This window comes from Falco punctatus (genome assembly GCF_963210335.1).
Source record: "Falco punctatus genome assembly, chromosome: 1".
Classification (NCBI taxonomy): domain Eukaryota; kingdom Metazoa; phylum Chordata; class Aves; order Falconiformes; family Falconidae; genus Falco; species Falco punctatus.
Window position 1 is genome coordinate 58099889 of NC_137580.1, and position 22498 is coordinate 58122386.

At 39.0% G+C, this 22498-nt stretch overlaps 1 protein-coding gene across 1 annotated transcript in view; it reads right to left on the reverse strand.

Moving 5' to 3' along the window:
* The window catches only part of SCFD2 (sec1 family domain containing 2), a 202119-nt gene that overhangs the window by 167686 nt on the left and 11935 nt on the right, over nucleotides 1-22498 (reverse strand). The window contains exon 2 of the mRNA XM_080386071.1: nucleotides 21682-21850. Within this exon, the coding sequence (XP_080242197.1) occupies nucleotides 21682-21850 (169 nt within the window). The remainder of the gene's footprint in view (nucleotides 1-21681; nucleotides 21851-22498) is intronic.

Consider the following 22498-nt stretch of genomic DNA (forward strand, 5'->3'; position numbering starts at 1 on the left):
AATCATGTTGGTTTGATTAAGAAAAAATAAATTCTTTACAGTTACACTACGATACAGGAACTCTAAACCACCCTTCAAAATAAATGTCACAACAATAGGTAAGTATTACAGTGCACACTTCTGTGCATCTCTATTCCAAAATGTTTTGCAGGGCATGGCAAGCGTGACAAAGAGAAGAGAGCACCAAAATTCTGGGGCTTCTGTCATTAATCAGTTTCACCAACAAGCTTAGAGTTTTCTTCACAGGTTTTGATACCCTGTCCCTTCCTTTTACCATCATGGTCACAGTACCTAATCGGCCAGACATCTCAGAAAACAGAATATAATAAAAACAAGTGTAGCAGTTATCTGGTAGACAAATTAGAAGTTTATTAAACAAAAACATTACGTTATGTCCAGAGATAAGGCTGAAGTCTTTGAAAAGTCCTGTCAGACTCAGCTATGCCATTTGATATACTGAAAGCAAGGTTTTTGACAGACATCTAATAATTGCAAATTTCTCCCTTCCCTCATGCTCAAATGTTACATTTTTTAGTGAGCCACTCTAGTTCAAAAACTAATTTAACTGCATATTATTTGGAATTTAGAACAACAAAAAAAGTTAAAGGAAGAGAGAGAAATCCAGACACCTAAGAGATGCAGCTTCCCTACTTCTGGTATTTGCATGCCCGTTTTCAAAGCTGAATCATGAAGACAAAGAGGGGAAAAGGACCAAATGATCAGACCCATAACCTGTGTGAATCCTAAAAGGAGACAGCAGCTGGTCATTGTGCCAAGAAAGAGGTACTGATGAGAAAGTCAGAAAGACTGGGATGTTCTATGCTGACCGAAGACGGCTGCAGCAAGTTCAACGCAGTTCTGATTTACAGCCTCCAAAAGCACCCTTTCTTTAATTAAGGACCAGAGAGACAGACAAATAAAAGTATAAATCAAGGATAGAACAAGTTAGCTGTGAAGCAGCTAACAAGCTGGGTTCCCAAATTCACAATACCCAAAGGAAAGACAGCTCAATGAAATCTGCTGTTCACTGGTAGCAAGATGCCAGGGTAAAAAAGCCAAAGCCTTGAGCAGATGTAAGGGTACAGTTTGGGAAGCAGTTCTTTTGGTGACAGCGTGTTAACTTCAGCAACATTCACTGTGGCGGAACTTGTTCTCATTCCCATGGCACTCCTTTCAGCTGTAGCAACATATTCCATGTGGGACTATGCATTGAGTCAGATAGGAAGAAGTTGGTAGTTTTTAAACACAGCTCCGATCCCTAAACTAATTGTTTGACCTAGACGTTTACAAGATTATAATCAAACACATAATCTTGCACCTGTTAGAAAAATAACTTATTCTCTTGATCTATTCTGATCCACTCCTGCAAGGACAGTACTGCCAAGGTTATCTGACAGACAGAATTGTCTATGATTGTCTGTAGCCCTAGTCTCAAAGCTACTTATTTTGAACACATCTTGAGAGAACAGGGGAGGCTGGTGGCACTGGGATGTGCTATTACCAAGCTGGGGATAGTAGTCTGGAAATAGGTGAAATCAAATGCTACCCTATGGAGAACACTTACAGTAGACGCAAACCTGAAGGCAAAGACAGAAACCTGGGGACACTTACTGCCCTGGAGAGTCCAATGCACACCACCAAAATTTGAGACTTGGCTGAAATGATAGGCCTCTTGCTTCACACCACCAGTACAGAAAGATATTTACTTCCCTTACTGCTCCAGGTTTTGTCTATTACTGATAAATTACTCAAACACGGTCTTCCAGGTCACTAATGCAAGAACAAGAGGTCAGGAAGCAGTAAGCCCATACCAGAAAAATATGTCCACTCAATGACTAAGTGTTCCACATTCACAATTATGTTTTCAGATCTACCAACAGGCCATTCTTAACCTCCTTAGCATTTATAGTTTGGCAACACATTTCTCCAATCAGCATATATAATTAACCAAATGAAAACATGTCACTCTTGTTCAACCAGCGTACCATAATCGCCAAAATTATCAGCCACATCTGTAGTCTCTGGCAAGCCATTGCAAATTATTTTAATGCAATCTAATTTCCAGTCAAGAAGCATAAAATTGACGTGTACATTATCTATTACTGGACTTTTGCCTGGACTGCTTTGCCCAACAGGACAAATTCAGATCATCCTGTTTTCTCCTCATAAAACACAGGCATAACAAAATTTTTCTTTCAGTTACATGCAACCCTTCCCATGTCCCCAGGCTTACTGAAAACCAGGTCAAGAGTCTCTTCCATAATCTTTTGACAGGCCAAATGGAGAAGTCGGTATCCATATCCAGTTTCCTCCCCAGATCTCCCGTAGCTCAAATCAAATACAGTTTTGTTTTGGTTTTAAACTGCTTGGGGTCAGGTGAAAGCACAGCCTACATCAGAAACAGCAAGTAACCAGGTGGAGGCCATCATAGAAGTAAGATGTTAAGGAAGAAGCATAAACAAATGCAGTTATTTCTACACCTGGCAAAGGACACGGGATTTCAAAAGCAACTTGCTGACACATGCTTTGAATAAGTGACCAAAAAAAAAATAAAAAAAATGAGTGGGCTTCAAAAATGAACCAGCTGAAATGACAGCATTTCAGCATAAAAAAAAAGTAGTCATTTATACTTTTACAGATTAAAAAAAATCAGTAGTAAAATTGCAATAGTCTTAACATGAGACAGATTCTGCGGTTGTTGTATCAGCAAAACTTTCACCTTTTGTCTATATAGCTTTACAGCTCAGCTGTGCCTGTTTATTTTCACAAGAGGAAGGGTGGAGAGAAAAATTCAATAAATATTAGAGCTTCATTAATACCACAAAGCTGACCAAAACTGAGCAACTGCTTAAAAAAAAAAAAAAAAAAAAAAAGTGTGTGCTGCCAACATATCCTTTGCAATAACTCACACTCATTTAAAGACAACACAACATCCAGACTAAGTGCACAGCGCTTCAAAAAACACCACCAGGGTGGTTTGGAGACCGTTACTACGAAGGACAAGTCCACTGCTGGCAATATGTCATTCAAATACCAATAAACCAAAGAGAAGCACAAGCCCGCGCTAAGATGCAATGATCTGGCTATGAGCCTCACATCAAGAGACAGCCTCCCTCCTCCAATTGCCCCGCTGTTTCCGAGAGCGCAGAGGCTGCACAAGGCTATGCTGGATACGCAGCGCATTCCTGGACACACATGCCAGCCCGACAGCTCCGGGGGGACAGCCAAGTCCCCGACTGCACCCCTCTCCACACACAGCAGCGCCCACTGGAAGGGACCAACGGCGACATGGGGAACAGCCTCCCCTGAACAGCCTCTGCTCCGTGCCACGGGGATGCTGCGGGAAATGCTGAGGGGATGAGAAGAGCTGATCCCCGCACCGCTGAGCTGCTGGGACACAGCTGTGCTCAGAGAAAGAAGCTGCTCTTCATTTCACCCTTCCAAAAGTGACCAAACTGCTCTATTACAATTTATCAAGAATGTTCCATCTAGAAACAGCTATCAGTATTTCCAGGACTTCAGCCTCTAGCATTGCTGTGTATTTGCAGGCGCTCAGAGCACATGCACTCGATGGGCTACCCAATGTGTGTTCAGCTGAAAATGCAGCAATATTTTCTTCAAAGAAAAACACAAACACCCCAAAACCTCTTCAGATAAATGTAAATTGCACATCCCCAGAAGGGATAACACTTTTTATTTCCAAGAGAGTAAAATGATGTTTTAAAATGGCTTTTAGCAGCAGACCGTAATTCTGCTGTTGGACGTTTTATATGGTTGGCAAATCTGCCCAGCTTAATTGCACCTCACAGACAGTAGGAACTTGAACTATTTTCCAATCCACCCTAAGCTTAGAGAAAAAGGTAAACAGAAAGCTAACATCATCTTGGTATCGTGCTTCCAGAAAACCACAGAAGGAGCACTGGATATTACCATCCTCACCATAGAATAGTGAAAATACTGGAACATGGCAAAACACACAAAACTTTTTAAAAAAACAAACTCTTTGCAGCCATTCACTTTAGAACGTTATTCTCACATCCTCACTTACATGTGTGTTAAAATGCCCTCCACACTGGTTTCTATGATTAGAACATGCAAATAGTACTAAAAAAAAAAAAAAAATTCTCACAGCCAACATTAAAGAACATAAATATGTTCCTGAATAATTTAATGGTTATTTCCCAGTTTTACTCCAAGCCCTCAAGCCACTCAGTGGGTGTAATCTGCTCTAGACTCAACTGTGGCTGTGTACTTTGGCACTGAGTCAAAACAGAGAGGTTATTGTTTGATTTATATGCCAAGAGCCTCTTAGATAAAGGGCTAATGGCAGGCAGATAGCTTCAGCCTTTGCATGTGGTGTTTATACAGACCCTTCTTTCCTCTCTCTCCTTTCTGCGTATACTCCAGGAAGGCTGTGTCACATCAAGATCAAGTTAATTTATTAACTCATACTAGCATAATTTGATTGATAAACAATTGAATCACTGAAGGTCATGGGGAGTGCTGCTAAAACACCGAATTTTCTGCCTCAACAATGCATAAGGTTCTGAGATTCCTCCCCCCCCCCCCCCCCGGCAACAACAATTTTAAAGCAGTATCTATGAGAAATTAAGCTGTCAATTAAAGTGCATTGCAAAGTTCAGAAGATATTTCTTTCAGTACTTCATGAGATATTTGAGCAAAAAATAAGTCCTATTATTTTATATATATTTATATAAATAAGGGGAAGGGTCGCATAAAAGTGTTTTCTGTATTGTTAGTTTTGTAAATTATATAACTTTTCCAGAAAGAAAACCACAGGCCTTGCCTATGTGATATACTTTGCTATTTACTATGGCCAAACTAGGCATATTTCCTAGATGTTTCTGTACTGTTAAAATACTCTTATAGGGAACGTAGTCCTATATGGCCAAATTATTATTTACCAGATGTTAGCAAACTTAATTATCAAATCATACAATTATATTATTTTCCTGCAAGACAAAGCAGCATAAATTTCTAATTTAAAAAAATCTCATTCTAAAGATACAGGAAAAAAAATAATTAAAAATTGACTAGACTTTTAACGGTCTTTTGCCACCAATTTATTTTAAAACATTTATTTTAAACAGCGGGCAGATAAAACAGAAGCTGCCAAGCATTTTAAAAGCAGTTTTAAGATAACACTCAAGGTGCTGCAAATCAGCTTGCAGCCAGCAAGGCTAAAGTATATGAACAAAAAGAGGAGCTGGTGATCAGCCATGAAGTTCTACAATAGATTATCCTCTGGACTACCTGAAATATTTGTAAGCAGTAAGTGTTAGAAGTAACACATTTTTGTTAGGAATTTATTAGTCACTGTATGTTGTTCGGTGAACTGTACAGTTCACAGTATGTTGTTCAATATATAGGTATACATACCAAGAAAGTACAATATTAATCAGACTAATACAGTAGACTTGTTCATAAAAAGACATGATTTGCCACTGGAAGTCAAAAATTCTGCAGTATTTTGCCTCCTCTCCCCTGTTTTTACCTTAGCATGGATACCCCTGTGCCAGTAATACTGATCCAGCAATACAGGATCATTTTGCAAACCAAACTGGGAAGCAGAGAACTTGCTTTGCCTAGACCTTGACAGCCAGGAGGGACTGCCAGGCAGCTCCAGAGGATACAGCCCAAGTTTTCCTTTGTTACTGGTTTTGTGTACAGCTGACTCAACATGGCCATAAAACAAACCGGCAGAGCACAGAGGCTACTCTTAGAAAGCTCTCGCTCACAAACGAAGGGTACACTGTCTAGTGCACCAAGGGAAAGTTGGTTAAAACACAGCAATAAGAGAGGGAACAGTTGTTATATGCAAGTTATTATATTCCAGCTATTATATTTAGCTTCATAAAGGCATACCTACAGTTAATGACAATTCAAGGCAATGCTGCACTGGTCAAGTTAACTTCAATTTTGCAACCGTTTTCAGATGCAGGATGATAAAACAGGCTGTTAATTACCATTAGGAGAATAGGAAATATGATTCATCAGACACAACCAATGACTAAGACCAACAGGAATAGGAAAGTATTCTTTGAATATGTTTCTGAGTATCATGAGAGAGTAAGTTTTGGTTCATCTTACACTGAAGTATGGGACATGATTTTCACAGACATAGTAGCAAAAGTCTAAAAAATGCTGAGAATACACATAATCACAAGATCATTTCAGACAAGAATTGTGAAAGAATTATCTCAAAACAGCTTTTTAAAAAATTGTGATTTTAAGTTGCAAAACCACTCTGTTTCATATAAACCATTGTGTCCCAATAAAACCATGACCACTATACTCCAAACCAGAAGAAACATGCTCCCTGTTATCAGTAGAGCATGGGAGAACTTAAAACCAAACAATTCAGAAGGTTCTTATAAACATAACCAACACGGCAACCCCAAACTGCCCCACACTGTTCTGTTTACCTACAGCTCTTTGCTTGGGGCTGAATTCCTTTCCCCTCCTTCACAGATAATGGACAGTAAATCAGATTCTTAAAATCCGACATATTTTTGGTCCCACAGGTGAACTGAATTACAATAAAATTTAAGAATTAATGATTAAAAGGTTGGCAAGGATTCTGTTCACATCAGGAATTGATTAAAGAGGGGAAAAAATCCTCCCAACAAAAGTGAATGTTAACACAGCATACTATGTTTTGCCTAACTCTTGTCCTTTTTACTTTAATTAAAAAATAAGAAAGAAAAACTTAACTTTTCTGGCTTGTTCATTGATCTACTTTACAGATGGCCATACTTATAAAACAGAATATGTACACAAGTCTGATGACTGTGGTCAACCACCATCTGAAGCTGGTTTGTCACTTGCCAAACCCACCATCTTAAGTTTTATCAAACATTTCCTCAATCCAAGAATCATGTAAACTTGTAAGGACAAGCATCTTAACCACAGTCCCGTTTCATGTTGATCTAAATATAGACTGTTTTATATATATAGGCGCTGTGATACACATACAAGAATTTTTTTGGCTTCAGAAAGCTGAAAAGTTTAACCTATACACTTCAGCATCCATGACACAGAACAACTTTGCTTGCTAATAACCACACACATGAGACAATGCAGCTGCGCATGGAATGATGTTATTGAAAAGTAACACAACTCCACTCATTGCCACTTCCAGTATCAAAGAGTAATACTGTAAACCAATGACATTGGTGTGCACTAAACCAAAATAGAAAAATAATTAAAGATAGCAGAAAAATAATCTGTGGCTTGCCTTTTACCATAATAAAAGTCAATACAAATGCACGTGAACACATACACTGTATCTGAAAAGGAAATTAATTTATAAATCCTCTTATTGTATTCCATTTACATGGACTAGTAAAACAGAATTTCTCTATCAGTTTAATATTAGAACAGTTGCTTAGTGAAAAATTTCTTAGAAGACATCCAGAGCTTTTTTTAAATAATTTTTAGAGAGAGAGATATATATGTGTGTGTGTGTATTCTTGAACTGATATGGTCACACATTTAATAATCCTTTAGGAAGACAGCATTTCTACAATGTTTCATCTGATTATAGACAGCCAAAACAGCATTTTTCTGTGCTAAACCCAAAACTACACAGTCCAACAAATAGTTTGGGAACCTATAGGTTCTCATCACCTTTGTGTTGTTTATTTTAGCTATTCCCAAGATCATTAATAGCCACTTGAACCTGTAAACTTCACGGTCAACCAAAGGTGAAACATAAGGAAGCAATATAATATGGAGTATTCAACTGGATTATATGCTGTGAAACATTAAGGCAGTTTCCTTAAACTACACTTTCTTTTCTTCTTTCTTCGTAATAGAAGAGATAAGAAGATAAACTCCATAGTGAGCCAGAATTTAATTTGGAAGACTTACAGAATGACTAGCTATTCCATTTATAGAGTAATTTTAAAATTTACTAACTGTGGCTGTCTGGAAAATGCTATGTAATCAGAACAAAATGAGTAGAAAAATATTCATCAAATGTTCCAGAGAGAGAATAAAAATATACCCAAAAAATTGTAATATTGTATAAATATCTTACCACTGTCACAAGCAACATAACCCCCCTAACCTAAGTCCACGTTGATTGCTGTTGTTAGCCTACAGCAGCAATATGTTGTATTACATGCATAAGCTTGTGACCAGCAGCACTGAGAACACATGAAATCCTTACAAACACAACAGGTCTCAAGATCAAAAGGAGTCTGCTTGTGGAACAAACATCAAGCAAAATCTCTGCAACTCCTGGACTAACTTAACTCTCACATAGTTACCCTTCTGCAGATGACCCATGTCAATACTAACAAAGCTATACATGCAGATAAACCAAATCATCTCTATTTGTGACATCAGAGGTAAAATATATATATACATAAATTGTCCCCTACGTGTGCTGTGGCATCCAAGTGCAGTACATCAAAATGAAAATCTGAAAAAATAAACTGAGCAAGCAGAAGAGGCTGACACTGCAGGGAGAAACTACTTGGATCAGGACTCTTCATCTTCTCCAAACCACCCTGTAGAAAAGGAGAAGTCCATAACGCCTTGTTGTCTGCAAAATACAAAATTATTAGAACTCTGAATTGGGTTACTGACTGGTACACCAAAGTTCCCATTCACTTTGGAAAATTTTTATTTAAATATATAACACTGTAATGCACACACACACTGGGAGTTAAGTAAGCAAACAGACTTAGCTTTGCAATTTCATAGGGTGGCTGATACTGCTGCAAGTTTATTTATTCAGCAGGTATCAAATGTTTTGTCGGGAAGAGAGTTCCTCTAAACAAGTAAGGCTGGTCCTGCTGAACTACTGAGAAGTAACAGCGTGAGCATGAAATAGCTGGCAAAGTACCAGGCTCTCCCTAATTACACTTCTGAAGCCAGCTCTACTCACGTTCTACAAAACAGACTGCCAGTGATGTTTCACACCATCCTATGACTACTGTGCAAACTGCAGTATGTTTTTTGTCATAATGCTAATTGCTGGAAGACATTACCCTGAGGCAAGTGTCAAGGAAACAAAGACACATTTAGGAGGGTAAGGAGTGTAGGAAAAGCAACTCATGCAGAGCTGTTGCTCCTCACCAGGCTGAAACACGAGTGAAATGGAAGCATTAGTCAAGCAAAGAGCCCTGAAACAGAAGACATGCCTGGCAATTGCACCAACAAGAAACAGATCACTGTCTTTGCCTGAAGTCTTTTTATGACAGTTACTTATCAATGTCAAGAACCTCTGAAGTCTATAATCCTTTATGATTATTATCCTGGAAACAAATGCCTCTGGTTGTCTTAAAATATATGAATTTCAGCATGTCTCTTTCAAAAGTTGGATTATCTCAAAAACTTTACTGAAAGTCAAGTGTAACAATAGAACAGGAATTTTATTAATCTTTTCTAGGATGGCTTCTTTTTGATCTACAGCAAGTGTACTTACCAAACACAAGGTTTGATCTTTTTAACCCTTTCTGCTGACACCCTAAGCAGAGGGAGCTGGCACAATACTGAGAGAGAAGAGAGGAAGCAAGATGCATCTCAGGAAGGCAGGGATGGTTTTGACAGAGGGTGACTGATGTTCAGGTATTACTAATCCTTCAAGTGTTAAATCCCACTAAGGTCCACCTTGTACACAGACATGATTTTGAACATGTTCTGTGCAAAGAGAAAAGCAGATTAACTATCAACTAGGTAAAGAGTCCTAGCTCGAAGATGTGGTCAGCACACCTCAAAACATTTTAACTCTATTTTTCCTCTAACCCCTATCTGTTTCTGTTTTAAATTATGTTATTTAAAAATACATAATACATGCTGTTATCATTTTCATCCATTAACCAGCTGGTAGGGTTCCCTCTCTTCTGCAGTAGCTTCACACCAGCCATCAATGCAGAAGAGCCTTTATAACAGGCCACAGAACATTTAGCTACCCTAGAACTCTCCCATTATTCAAACCGCAGTACTAAAGGAGCTTTTAAACAATTATGGTGGCACTGGGGTACTCAGTAGATAGCTATGCATCATACTTGCATTTGCAAAAACAAGTTTCAGTTCCAAATACAGGGTAGTGTTGTCAGTTCTTGCCAGGTGTTCAGGACTAAGCTCTTCTGCATTCACTCAGTATGGAACCAGGAGTGCTCCTTCCTCTTCTCCTGCCCACCCCTCCTGTAATACATTCTTTAGAAGTCTTCAAAGATTTCTCAAAGAGGCTTCTGCAGAAGTGTAAAATGCATACCCTGCAATAGCATGTTAAGTCATTGTCAACTAGAGTTGAAACAAAAACAAAACACCAGTTATTCCAGCCATCCACCATTATTCAAAAACAGAAGCGGCACCTGATCTCTAGGCCCCAGAGCAACCATTAAAGGCAGGTTGATCCAAATAAACAATCAAGTGCTCCATAGCAATTGGAGGACTTCCAGAAACAAAACAACTGTCCATCCAGATGAATGCTGAAGCCACTTCGCTTCCTTCAAGACAAAAAAAAAAAACATCACTGAAAAATCACTGAAAAGTAAAATTCTTTCTATTGCAAGTAGAATTTCTTACTGTGACCTGACCCACCCTGTTTTCCAACTAGCAGATGTGGATATACAGTACTTCATAAGGTAAAAGGGAAGGCTTGACACCGAAAGGCTTCCCAGATATGCCACAGGCCTCTTAGCCACTCTAAGAAAGCAGACCTTAATCATTACAGCATTACCCCAGACTCACTCTTGCTCCTCTAACAGTGGCCAAACTCTGCAGAGGTGAAGGGGAAAAAATGCATGCAAATAATTTCTTAAAACTTTGCAATATTCAAAACCATTATTTAGTCCTGTCTGAATTTCAGCTAGCTGTCTTTCAGTCCAACAAAACTGTTCCGTACAATGTTTCATTCCTACAAGCTGCGGGACAGCTTACACAGAATGCCAGACCAAGTTACTATATGAATCAAGTTAATTGAAAGCTTCTGAGTAGGATTTTGTACACTACAAGGTATATAAAAATTCTTGCCAAGCAGTCTTTAAAATGTGTATATTAAAGAGTTACTTGTCAGGGATTTTAATTTAGTTTTTGGACAAAGCAAATGAATTATGCTAAAAATAAAATCTGATTCTTACAACATATGTATTACTGGGGAATACTACATGTAACATAATAGGTTACTTTAGAGCACTCTGTTCTGTGTCTTAAAGCTATTGCATAAGGTTATTTTAATAAAAATTATTCCAGTGAAAGAACAGTTAGTAATGAGGTGCTGACAATTGAATCTACATTCAGGGATTGCACTGGAGTGCCAAGTCCACTTTTACAGATGCACTGGTTAGTTATCCAATAGATGTCCTCGAGGCATATAAAAACAATATATTTGGGTCACATTTGGCAGAAAAGATAGATGAGACAAGTGAAAACATTTACCAAGAACACATCTGAAGTGTGTTTTTCTTATTAGAGAATTGTAAGAAAATAAACCCAGATACCATGGAATGCCAGGAATTCCCTCTCCTCGATGTTTTTCATTTACAAGGCTGCTTTTTGGTAGTCTCCTTTGACCTCCCCTCCTTCATTTGCTGGCCTAAAGCCTTGAGTTACTGATGCAACCTCTTAACTAGGCTGTTTTGAGGGCTTAGTGTACAGGAATGTCTTCATCTTAGAAGGAAAGACAATCCTTTCCATAGTGACTCAGTTACCACAAAAACCATCGCTTATGAAGTCCTATGGTATAGACTAGTTAGAACAGTCAAAGATACTCTCTTTACGAGTTGAGAACAAGTATTCAAGTAGAGACTTGGAGACCCAAAATAAATTGTAAAGCAATAATCTGAATCAGACCTTACATCTTAAAGACGTATTGTTTGAACATGCAGGGCCAGATTCTCTGCTAGCATGCTGGTGAAAGCAAACTTAGATAACTCAAGGGCTTTGCTTGGCCTGGCATACCTTCCTCATTCCCCTCTCTTACTTCAAAGTAGCATATCTGTCATTGTTTCAATGCAAACCTAGAGCCCTAGATTCTTCAGATCTCATGCGAACCTAATATGGCCATTTCTAGCCTTCAAAACCAAACTAAAAGCTATTCAAAAAGAATAAAGCTCCAGCCTCATGCTTTCATTTTTACAACCATTTCCATACCCTGGTTGATCTGTCAGAGAACAAGATAAGAACTTCTGTCTACATTGCATATATTCACCCTGTGTTCTGGATATCTTCTCACAACCCCTCCCTGATACACTTCTGCCTACCACAGAATAAGTAAGGAGAGCAAAATTTTGACCTAATCCAAAATCTCTGGATTTTTAGTGGCATTTTTGTAGTCATTCAATATTAATGCTGCATCCTCCTCCTAAAAAGGGCTTGTATAAGAAGTCTGTTGGGTGCTGTCTAATTCCCCTTGTCCTCCACATTCCCTCTTTACCACCCAAATCAAGTGTACCATTGATGGTATTTTCAAACCTATGCAAAGAGTATTTGAAGCCATGACATACTCCCCCATCATTAATAAGAACTGCAGCTTTTTCTGTCAAGGTTAATTTCCTTTTTCTGTCAAGGTTAATTTCCTTTTTCTAAGGGGTAACTGGAGCCTGAGCATCCAGGTGCAGCATACTCATTCAGCGCATGTACTGCGGCTGTTTCCAGTAACTGAAAATGGCTCAATATGGATTTCTTTTTCTGGTTGCTTATTCAAATAGGTAGTATAGTCATGGAGAGATTTAGGTAAGGTCATAAAACTTTTCACTCCCACAGTGAATGGGAATCTTTCCCAGCTGAAGATCATTTTAGAAAATACATTCACAATTTACAGAAATTAAGTGGTACTTGGTGTAGCGCAGTCACCCAGAGCCTGCGGAAAGGCCACAGTTCATCACGACATAAAAACAGGCACGGTCAATTTTCACAACTGCTTTTGAAACTGTGAGCAGCTATAAAGCAGCAAAACCCATTTCAGCATTTCTTTGCTACACTGCAGGAAAACAAATTTCACGAAGAGAGGTGAGCACTGGAGCTAGGCATCATAAATTAGAATCCGAAGATCTGCCACGTAAATAACAGATGCCATGCTACATATTATTTAGCCACACTAATTAACAGAAGAGGAGGCTGGATTTCTGGATCAATTATAGAAAGTTAAAACCAATAGCTGTGTATTTACCTGTATAAAAACAAAGTAGTATTTCTCTGTGTACAGATTCTGTCTGCTTTCCAGAGTAAAAGCTTCTTTAAGCTCTGCCATGCAAATAGGTCACCTTACACAAATTTTAACCCATCTAAGCTCTGATTCCTGTTCCATATTAAGTTCGGAATCATGAAAGAATCCCAATTATATAGGCAAAACTTGCAACCAACCCTGTTGCCAACAGATAATACTGTTTCCTTCCCAAACATGGATTCATCATCCAAATGAGCAGCTGTCATTTGTTCTCATCAGTCTATTATGGCACATTTTTATCTGTTGCAACATACAGCAGGCTTACTTCATAGTATGAGAATGATAAACCGAAATATCCCTCCAGGTCACTCAGTGACTCCCTGTTCTGGCACTACGGTTAAACATCGAACAACTAATTCCATAGTATGTAACAGGTCCAAGCCATATCACGGCATTTTAAAACCTCATTGTTGAGGTCATTCAGGAGGCAAACTTGAAGGCAGTTGGCCAAGCAGAGTGAGAGTTAGTCTTAGAAAAATCTCACAACATCAGCCAAGGCAACAGTTAGTGGGAGATTGTACTATAACACAAGAAAGATTGGAGCTCACTTTGGAGATTCATAAGGTCTGCTTAAACAGACAGTCTTTATGCTGCTGTTGACCTCCGAGTACATCTGCAGGAAAATGCACTGTGGCCCCACCAAGAGAAAAGCAATTTTCAAACCTACCCAGGGAAAAAAAGAAACTCACAAAATTCACAAACAAAGGCATTAAGATAACAAGAAAGGGATGTCAGTTTTTGAAAGAAATGCCACAGACAGACAAAAAAGCACCACCCTTAAGTAACATAAAGATCTTCCCTTTCTGTCCTGACTGCAGACATCAATAGTTACTCTTTCTGATAATCAGAAAGAGATTTGTCCTTCTTTATGTCTTGCAAGGAATGTACCTGCAGAACAGAGAGCAAGTCAGAAGATAACTAGCTGAGGGATTTTACTCACTGAATTTCCTTATAGACATTAAGTTACCTTGCTGTGATAACCAGGTAAAGGCACAAGTACTTGAAGACCTGTTGATGGTTGGACATCATCTGGGTAACACTCAGATTTATTGTGTCTTTCCATGGGCAAAATTCAGAAACTTAAGAAATAATGACAGTACTCAAATAGAGATTATATTGAGAATAACATAAATACAGGGAGTTTTTCTCCAGAAAAACTAAAAATATATCTTTTAAAAGCATTCTAGATTATGCCATTTTCAACTAGCAGATTCTACAAGTGATGGCATCTTGAACCTCTTGACCCTTGCACTCTGAAGATGGCTATACGAGTGTTGGAGGCTCAAGGAAAAAAAAACAAATTCTGGCTGAAAAATTTCATTAGCAAACCTGGGTAGCCCAGAAAAACAGTGCAGTTAAACGTCCTCGAAGCACAAGGAATGAAGTCTTGAGTAGTCCAGCTTCCCACAACCCCCAGAAGTCCTTTTTGCGGGCTGAGGCACAGATAAGGAAGAACTGCCCAGCTGATGCTGAGAGCTTGTCAGCCCAATTCATTCTTTATCTCAAAGAAAATAAACTTCAAGCTTCCTCTTATCTAGAGGACAACTTCTAAGGCTTCTGAGGCCTGTCATAACAGGCGATTGAAAAAAACATGGCACCTATTAGGCAGGAACATGGTCAGATGAAGAACCATCACGTGATTCTTCCGCTAGTTACTTCAAAAAAAACCAATACTGCAGCAAAGCGGGGTTTTGCCGAGCAGCAAATGTTCTGCACATTACACAGCACAGGCAAGCCAGAGGTCTTGACCTCTTCCCAGAATTCTCCACCTTTGGCATGCCCCTCTCACCCCTTCCTTTTTTCCATTTCAAGGACGTCCCGTGTTGAAAGGATCTGGACAAATATACACATTTATTGTAAGATATAACAAATCTTATCAGCTTGTTCATCTTATCCTGTGGCAACAGTCAATTATGTTCATTTGACTCAGGCTGGTTTGAAACTGAGCAGAAAGTGTCCCTGGGAAAGCTTGTCTTGGCTGACAAACCCCAGAAGCTGATGTAGCTGGGGCTGTTATTCCCAACAAGAAGATACCTTGAGAAATTTCAAGCTATAAGGAAACTCTGAACAGGCCTCAGTTCAGGGCTGTGCTCTGAGCCCAATATGAGTAAAATAAAGTGGTGAGCGGGAAGACTGCAAGTCCAGGAAAGGGGGCGGGGGGGCTGCGGGGAAGTGCTGTGTTTGGGCCATTCCTACAGCCTGATCCAATGCTTAGAAAAGTATCTCCTGTCTGGATCACTGAAAAGGCAAAATTATCAACAGAAAAACCCTGTAAAGCCCAAACCATCTCCCAGAAAATGGAACTCACTGGCACAGCATGAGTCCTAGAAGCACAGGGCTGGGCTGTAATTTCTTCTGTCATTGGTGAAGGAAATTTTCAGAGGATCTTTTAATGCATCTATTTTTCATAAATTCTGTGGTGAAGACCTCCTTTTCTCCATGAAAGTACTGCTCACCTCGTTCAGAAAGGCAGACAGGAAAAGGCTGTACATGAGTGGTGCCTTTTTTTTGGTTGGTTGCGATTTTTTTGTCTTGGGGCAGGGGAGAGTGTGTGTGTGTGTGTGCGTGCGCTGTTAAGTTTAGGTTTAAAGCAACCCGCAAGCGCAGAGCTAGGTAGGAGACCGGGTCCCCCGAGAGCACAGCTCCCGACAGGGGGAAGCATCCAGCAGCAGCAAAGCTGGAGAAGCACCCCAGAGGCAGAGACAGGCAGGGAGCCAGCACAGGGACAGGGAGGGAGCCCCAGCAGCACCCCGCTGCAGCTGAATCACCACCAACATACCTGGGCAGACCCAAAAGCGGTCTACGGCACACAGCTATCCTTTTCCCTGTCTGAAAGAGCCTTGCCATCCATTGTTTTGGTTTACCCTTCCCTCCTCTGCAAGACTCTCCGTGGATATGAAGCAAAATAGTCATGTCATCTGGATTTTCTTACTGTAGTATTAACGTTTCCTCTTTAATATTAACATTCCAGAAAGGAAAATTACACTAATTTATGGCATAAATTCCCAGCTCCTTCAAGAATAACACTGTCCCAAATTACCTTCTTATTACAAGCTTTTATAAACTTACGCATGAAAAAAGTTGGGTTTTTTTAAAAAAAATTAATATCTACAGCTGGCATAAAGAAAATATTTTAAAAATAAAACTGAAAATACCACAAAGATCCAAGAACCGTCCCCCCCAAAGCTTAGTTTATAATTATTTCAGTGTTAAGAAAAACATTACTCTGATATCCTTCAGATGCTTGTTCCCAGTTAAAGAAAAAAAAACATCAAGAGAATAGAATAAACCGTTCAAAAAAAAGTCTATTAGCATGTTAAAAGGAGACTTTAATCTCCTTTCCAGTTTTAATTCTTGCTGCTCTTCTCATTGCCATACAAGCACAAATAATCTTTCATTTTAAATTTACATCATACACGTGATTGTTCAAAGAATACCGCAGTGGTGTGTTTTACAGAGATTGCTGGAACTGCTGTTCCATCAGCTCAGAGGAAAGGGAACCAGGGGGATACAACTCAAAACAGTTCCCTCTCCTCACTGCAACAAAGCTCTGTGTGTAGGACTGGGAAGGACAGAGTACCAAAGAAGGACAAACAGAGATCCTTGTTTCAATTGTCCTGACACTTAACTCCCCTCATAACCATTTGCACCATTATTTGTACATTCCCAAAGACTAGAACCCCTAGGATTTTCTGCCATGTGGCCTGCAAAGTTGTATCCCAAAAAACTCCATTTTACTGGTTTAAAAAACAAGTAAAAGTCCTTGGACAAGGACTAGGAGAGGAAACAGGAGCAGAAAGAAATGAAGTGGCCTGTCTGCCCGAGATCACACTGCAAGCTGACAGCAAAGCCAGGAGTGGAATACAAGTCCCCTCACCTCATGGCCCTCCTCTCTGCTCAGGGTTGTCCAAGTCCCACCAGTACCAGGAGAGCACTACATCATCACATCATGCCCAAGAACAAAGGTGCAGCTGGAGCAGGGCTTTCTTGTCCATACAAACTGTCAAGTTTTAGCATTTGTAAACAAAAGTACTAATCAGTCCAACACAGGAATAACAACCTCAGAACTAAGGAAGACTGGGATAAGTATTATGTATTTCCAACTGCCATTAACATGAGACATTGGAATATTACTATTACGTCTTCAGGAATGCTCTAATTTTTAACCAGCTCTCCCCAGTACACCTCTCCTTCCATCTCTTATAAATAGACTTCAGGAAAGATTTTCTGAGTGCCATGTTTCAAACATCTGGCCTGAATATCAATGCTTTCTGCATCACACCCATCAATATGATCACCTCATTCTGAACTTGTTATTTTTCCCCCCAGTGCAAATACAGATGATTTAGTGGCTCCATCTGCTTTGTCAGAAGTGCCTAGACACCTCAGCTATATTGCTCATTGAATTGCTTTAGGCATAGCAGCCTAAACGTGAAGTGTGTTATGTTACAGTTTTGCATCTTTTTGGAAAATTGCTTACTGGAAGGATCAAATGATTCTTTGTATACTGCATTACATACATATATATTTTAAACAAAAACCAGGTCTTTTTCTGAGATCTTAACACCACACTGAATTCCAAGAAGCTTGCAAACTCCGAAGATCGGAGAAAGAGTGGGAAAAAGGCAAGAAATCTCTATTCAGTGAGTTCTTGCAACGTGCACAAATGAATTGAGTATTCAGTTTATTCAGCAAAAAAAAGACAGCACATCAAAAGTGTTCCTAGGTAATAAAGGAGCAGATTAAAAAAGAGCAAATATACATATTTCTTCAGTGGCCCACAGTTCAGTATTATATAACTTTTTACTCATTCTCACACACCACAGACCCGTGGCCAGGATGCAGGCATCTGAAACCTGATTTGGGGCTTCAGGGAGCCATGAGGCCTCCATGCACCTCAGCTTCCAGCTTGCAAGAGGTAGTAAACAGCGGAAGACAAAGCTCCATCAAGATAAACCCATTACTGACAGCAGGATGCTTCCACATGATAAAACAACAATCTTAAAAATACAAGATAGGTGCTTTGAGAAACAAAGTGGCCAAAATGTTATCAAATAGACAGGATGGATGGCTCAAACATGGAGAGGTTGATGTTCATTCAAGAAGCCACTGCACATACACTTAAAATCAGAAGCTGAAATTTGGAGGAATTCCTCCAGAAGCAGTGTGGGTTATCAAAATACAAAGACGAGCAAGACAGCTGCAATCAATATAATTTTTTTAAATTACCTCTGCCATTAAGCTTTCACTGAAGTTTCCACTTCTATTAGGCATCATTTGTTTGAAAGGGCAGGGTGGCTATCACCTTTCTTAATCAGAAACCAACAGTTCTGATCAAGAGTGGATGTCTTCAGTTTTATGTCTATAAACGCTTTCTTTTTTTATATATATATATATCCATTTGTATATAAACATGAATAAAATATTTTGACACAACTCTCAAAGAGCATAACTCTCAACTAACATTCACACTGGAGCAGCAACATATCAGTGACTACAGTAAGGCAAACAATTACTCTGGAAGATTTTTGAGGCTACTAAGACTAATAAAATTAAGAACTCTATAATAGATTTTTAAAAAAAGAACAGAAATTCCCTTCCTCACAAAGAGAGCACCTTCAAAGTACAGCAACTTAAGCAGCATATGGCATTTACATTTTCATCTAAATCTTTAAAGATGACCATTATTTCCTTAGATTTGAGAAAAGAACCCTGCTTTATTTCACCACACCAGCCATAAATTATTCATTAATTCTGTTTGCTAACTCTGTAACTGAGCCCAGATGTTTCTGCTGGAGAGGCATTCCATAAGAAAAGTTAAATATAGCAAGCTGTGTGGAAGGAGCAGATCTCTCTCCCTACCACAGCATGCTCAAATATTACTTGAGAGAAAAGAATGAAAACATTTGAAAAGTATTCTGAATACATGTCTGTGAAATGCCACAGTCTGATCACAAAATTTCATGTAAAAGACACCCCACAGATTCCATTTGGGTGCAAGTGAAGTTACTGGTCCTGTCTCTGGGAAAGGTGCTGGCACTTTCACTCATCAGAATAAACCGAAAATTTACAAGCGGAGGAATGCTCTTTGCCATGCATCATTTAAAAATACCAAAACTTAAGTTTTCAATTACTAGAAACACTTCTGAGCCAGCTACCAACAGCAATAACCATGCTGATGAAGCACTGAGAGCATCCTGTGGAATTTCTTACAGAACTGACATGGAAACTTACTGGTGGGAATTTTAAATCCATTTCAGTGCTTCAGAAGAACTTCAACCATTTTACACTAGCAAAGATGATTAATGCCGATGTTTATAATCCAACACTAAGAACCCAGTCCTGTTGAACAGGATGGAAACTACCACCTTCAGCCACCTGTTCAGACACAGTTATGGTTTTCTAGTACTCTTCAGCAACTGTCTTAAGCTGGTTTGAAAATGCCTATTTTAAATTAGAAACTATTCCTAATCATTATGTAGTTGAAGAAAAAGTGAAAGATGTAGTGTTGAACATTGTGAAGCTACAGTCTTTGGAGATTGGATACTGTTCTCGGGCATGCAACACTTCTTCAGTTGTAAACAATGATCACAGGAGAGATTCTGAGATGCTATCTAGCCCCTCTGCTCTGCTCCAAGGCAAGATAAAGCCTATTTAAAGCAATATTTGCCTTATCTGTTCCTAAAAATTTCCAGTGTACCCGATTCTGTAAGTAGGCTTTGCAGAGGGAGGGTATTTTGGGGAAGCTATTGTAGACTGGTGTGGTAATGACACCACTGCCTTGGTACCAAGTTATCAGCTGCTGTCATCCAACTTTGCTGCACTTGCAGCTTTAGCCAAATCCTGTTGTTCTTTAACCACTTGTGTCCATAGCAGACTTAGCAAAAACATGTTGTCTAACTACACTGTTAACAGAGGGCACTCTCTCATTAGCCAGCAAAAAGGCAAACAAACCTTAGTATATATACTATCAGCCACCTTAGGACACAATAAAACTCTGCCAGCTGTTCCTAAAAACATGAATATATGACTGAAGTCATAATTTTAGCATGGGAAGGCATACTAGCACTAGCTTTAGTCTCCTCAATGTCAGTAATGTTAGGAATAATGGAGTGGTAGCACAAGCCAACAATCTCAGGGCAATAAATACTTTTTTTTTTCCTAGTCCACGCTGTGAAAAAGTTTCTTTAATTCTGGTAGCTACTCAGAGTTAGCACAAACAGCTACCACAGCATGTCTACCACAGCAATGACCCCTTCATTCTGCAGCGTAGACAGATCTTAAGGACATCTCGCTTCTACTCCAGAGATCAGCTGAAAGCAGCCAATGAGAAGAAAACCACAACAAATTTTAAGTTAGTCAACGCAGCAGCAACTTACAATTGAGTCCACCTATGAGGAAACGTTTCCTCTCCAACTCCTAAGGAAGAAAAGACTTATGCAATCTGAAACCTAGAAACTGGACCCAGTTATAGCACGTGTGGGAGATGGAAGATGACAAAGGATCTAGAGGCTCTCAGAAAATAAAGACCATATGTTGGAACAGTGGAAAGTCTTCTGTGAAATCTTTGGTGGGGCAAAAAGAAGTAGTAAAGCACAGGTGTGAAGCACCAAAAGGAGTCAAAACAGAAGACCAGAAACTGCATTAGGTAGTCCACCTTTAAAAACCCTTTTCTAATATATGGGGGGTAGCATTATAACAAAAAAGAAAGAACTTTTAATCTCCTTTGCACTGCATGAATTTCTAGAGCACTGCTGAGCCAATTTTTTTTGTGGAGTGAAACCAGCACCTGGTGTGTTTCCTGGTTTATGCACCGTAACAGAAGCTGCAGCCAAGTTTCAGTTTGGACAACTAAATTTAGAAAGTGAAATATTGAATCTGATGCACTTTACAAGCAAAGTCTTAGCTACAAATTATACATAGCTAAGTACAATTGTTCAAAGTTACTTTCAGGTTGTCCTTGTTTAAGCAAAAGCCGGGCCTTCATGAAGCTGTCTGTATGCCTACATTTGTGCCTAATTATCTTTCTCCACAGATATTATGTTTGAAAACAGGGATAAAACCTTACGTTAACAGGTAGTCTAACAAGAATTCAGCATGCAGCTCACTTTATAGAGAGGCTTATGGAAAAAGGAAGCCACACTTAAGACTGACCTGTTGCTTAAGCAAAAAAAGAAATGTCACAAGGAAGAATTTTTTCATCTGTACTGATTCCTATTACAGTAATCTACCAAATAAACAACCCAAATCTAAAAAGGTCCTGAGAATCTCCCACTTTTGGGAGTCTTATCTGGCCCATTCACTTAATGCACACATATAGAAGATTATATTCCAGCAGAATTAGGACCAGATGGGGTTTTGCTGTAAGCTTGGGGTTTTTTTCTTTTTAAGTAAAGACTTGTTCTCCCCATTTTTTTCACAAAGAGACAGCAAACATATTCAACATATTAAAAAAATAAGAAAAAAAGAATGTTTACTTTGGTTGTGCTAAACAGCCAGGTGCTACAATACTGCAAGTTTCATCTGTAGTCTGCAGTGCTGTAAGTTCCACCATGTTAACCATCACATCGGTTGTGTGGCCAGGAAGCTTGGGAAGCACAGAAAGTATCTTCTCTGCAAGATTGTCACCATGATGACCAACTGCTCCTGGGGGTAAAAAAAAAAAAAAAAAAAAAAAGACAGACCCAAAAACTGTCAGGTACATAACTAAATAAAAACATCACCAAAACAAACACACCCACACACACCCACACACACCCACACCCAAGGAATTGAGAACAAAATACTAAACACATGTTTTTGGGAGAAGGATACTGGTAGTCATAATATCAAGACCACCTTTAGCTTTTCAAAGATATTTTGCTATACTAGTCAAATTAATTTCTGGAATATCTGAAGTTAAAAGCATTAATAATATTTCTGCAATGTTAACTTTAAAAGCATAAATTAGACTTAGTTTTACAGTTGTTAAGATATTCACTGATTTTGTACTCTCAATATGCAAAATATTTCTCTTCGCATATGTTTTTTTAATAAGATTTGCAATGGTTATTAAAAAAAGCAGGCAAACATTTATACACACCTACTCAATTGCAAACTATACTATTCTACCTAAACTAATAGCAATGTGTTTAAAAGGGCTGTATGCAAGTGCATACATAGCTACCCAGATAGGCTAGGATAATATTAGAATAAACAATTACCAGTGATATGGCAACATCAAGATCATCACTTCTATATGGAGTAAGGGCAGCTCTGGTGAAACCAACATTAAATAGATAAACCAACCCAAGT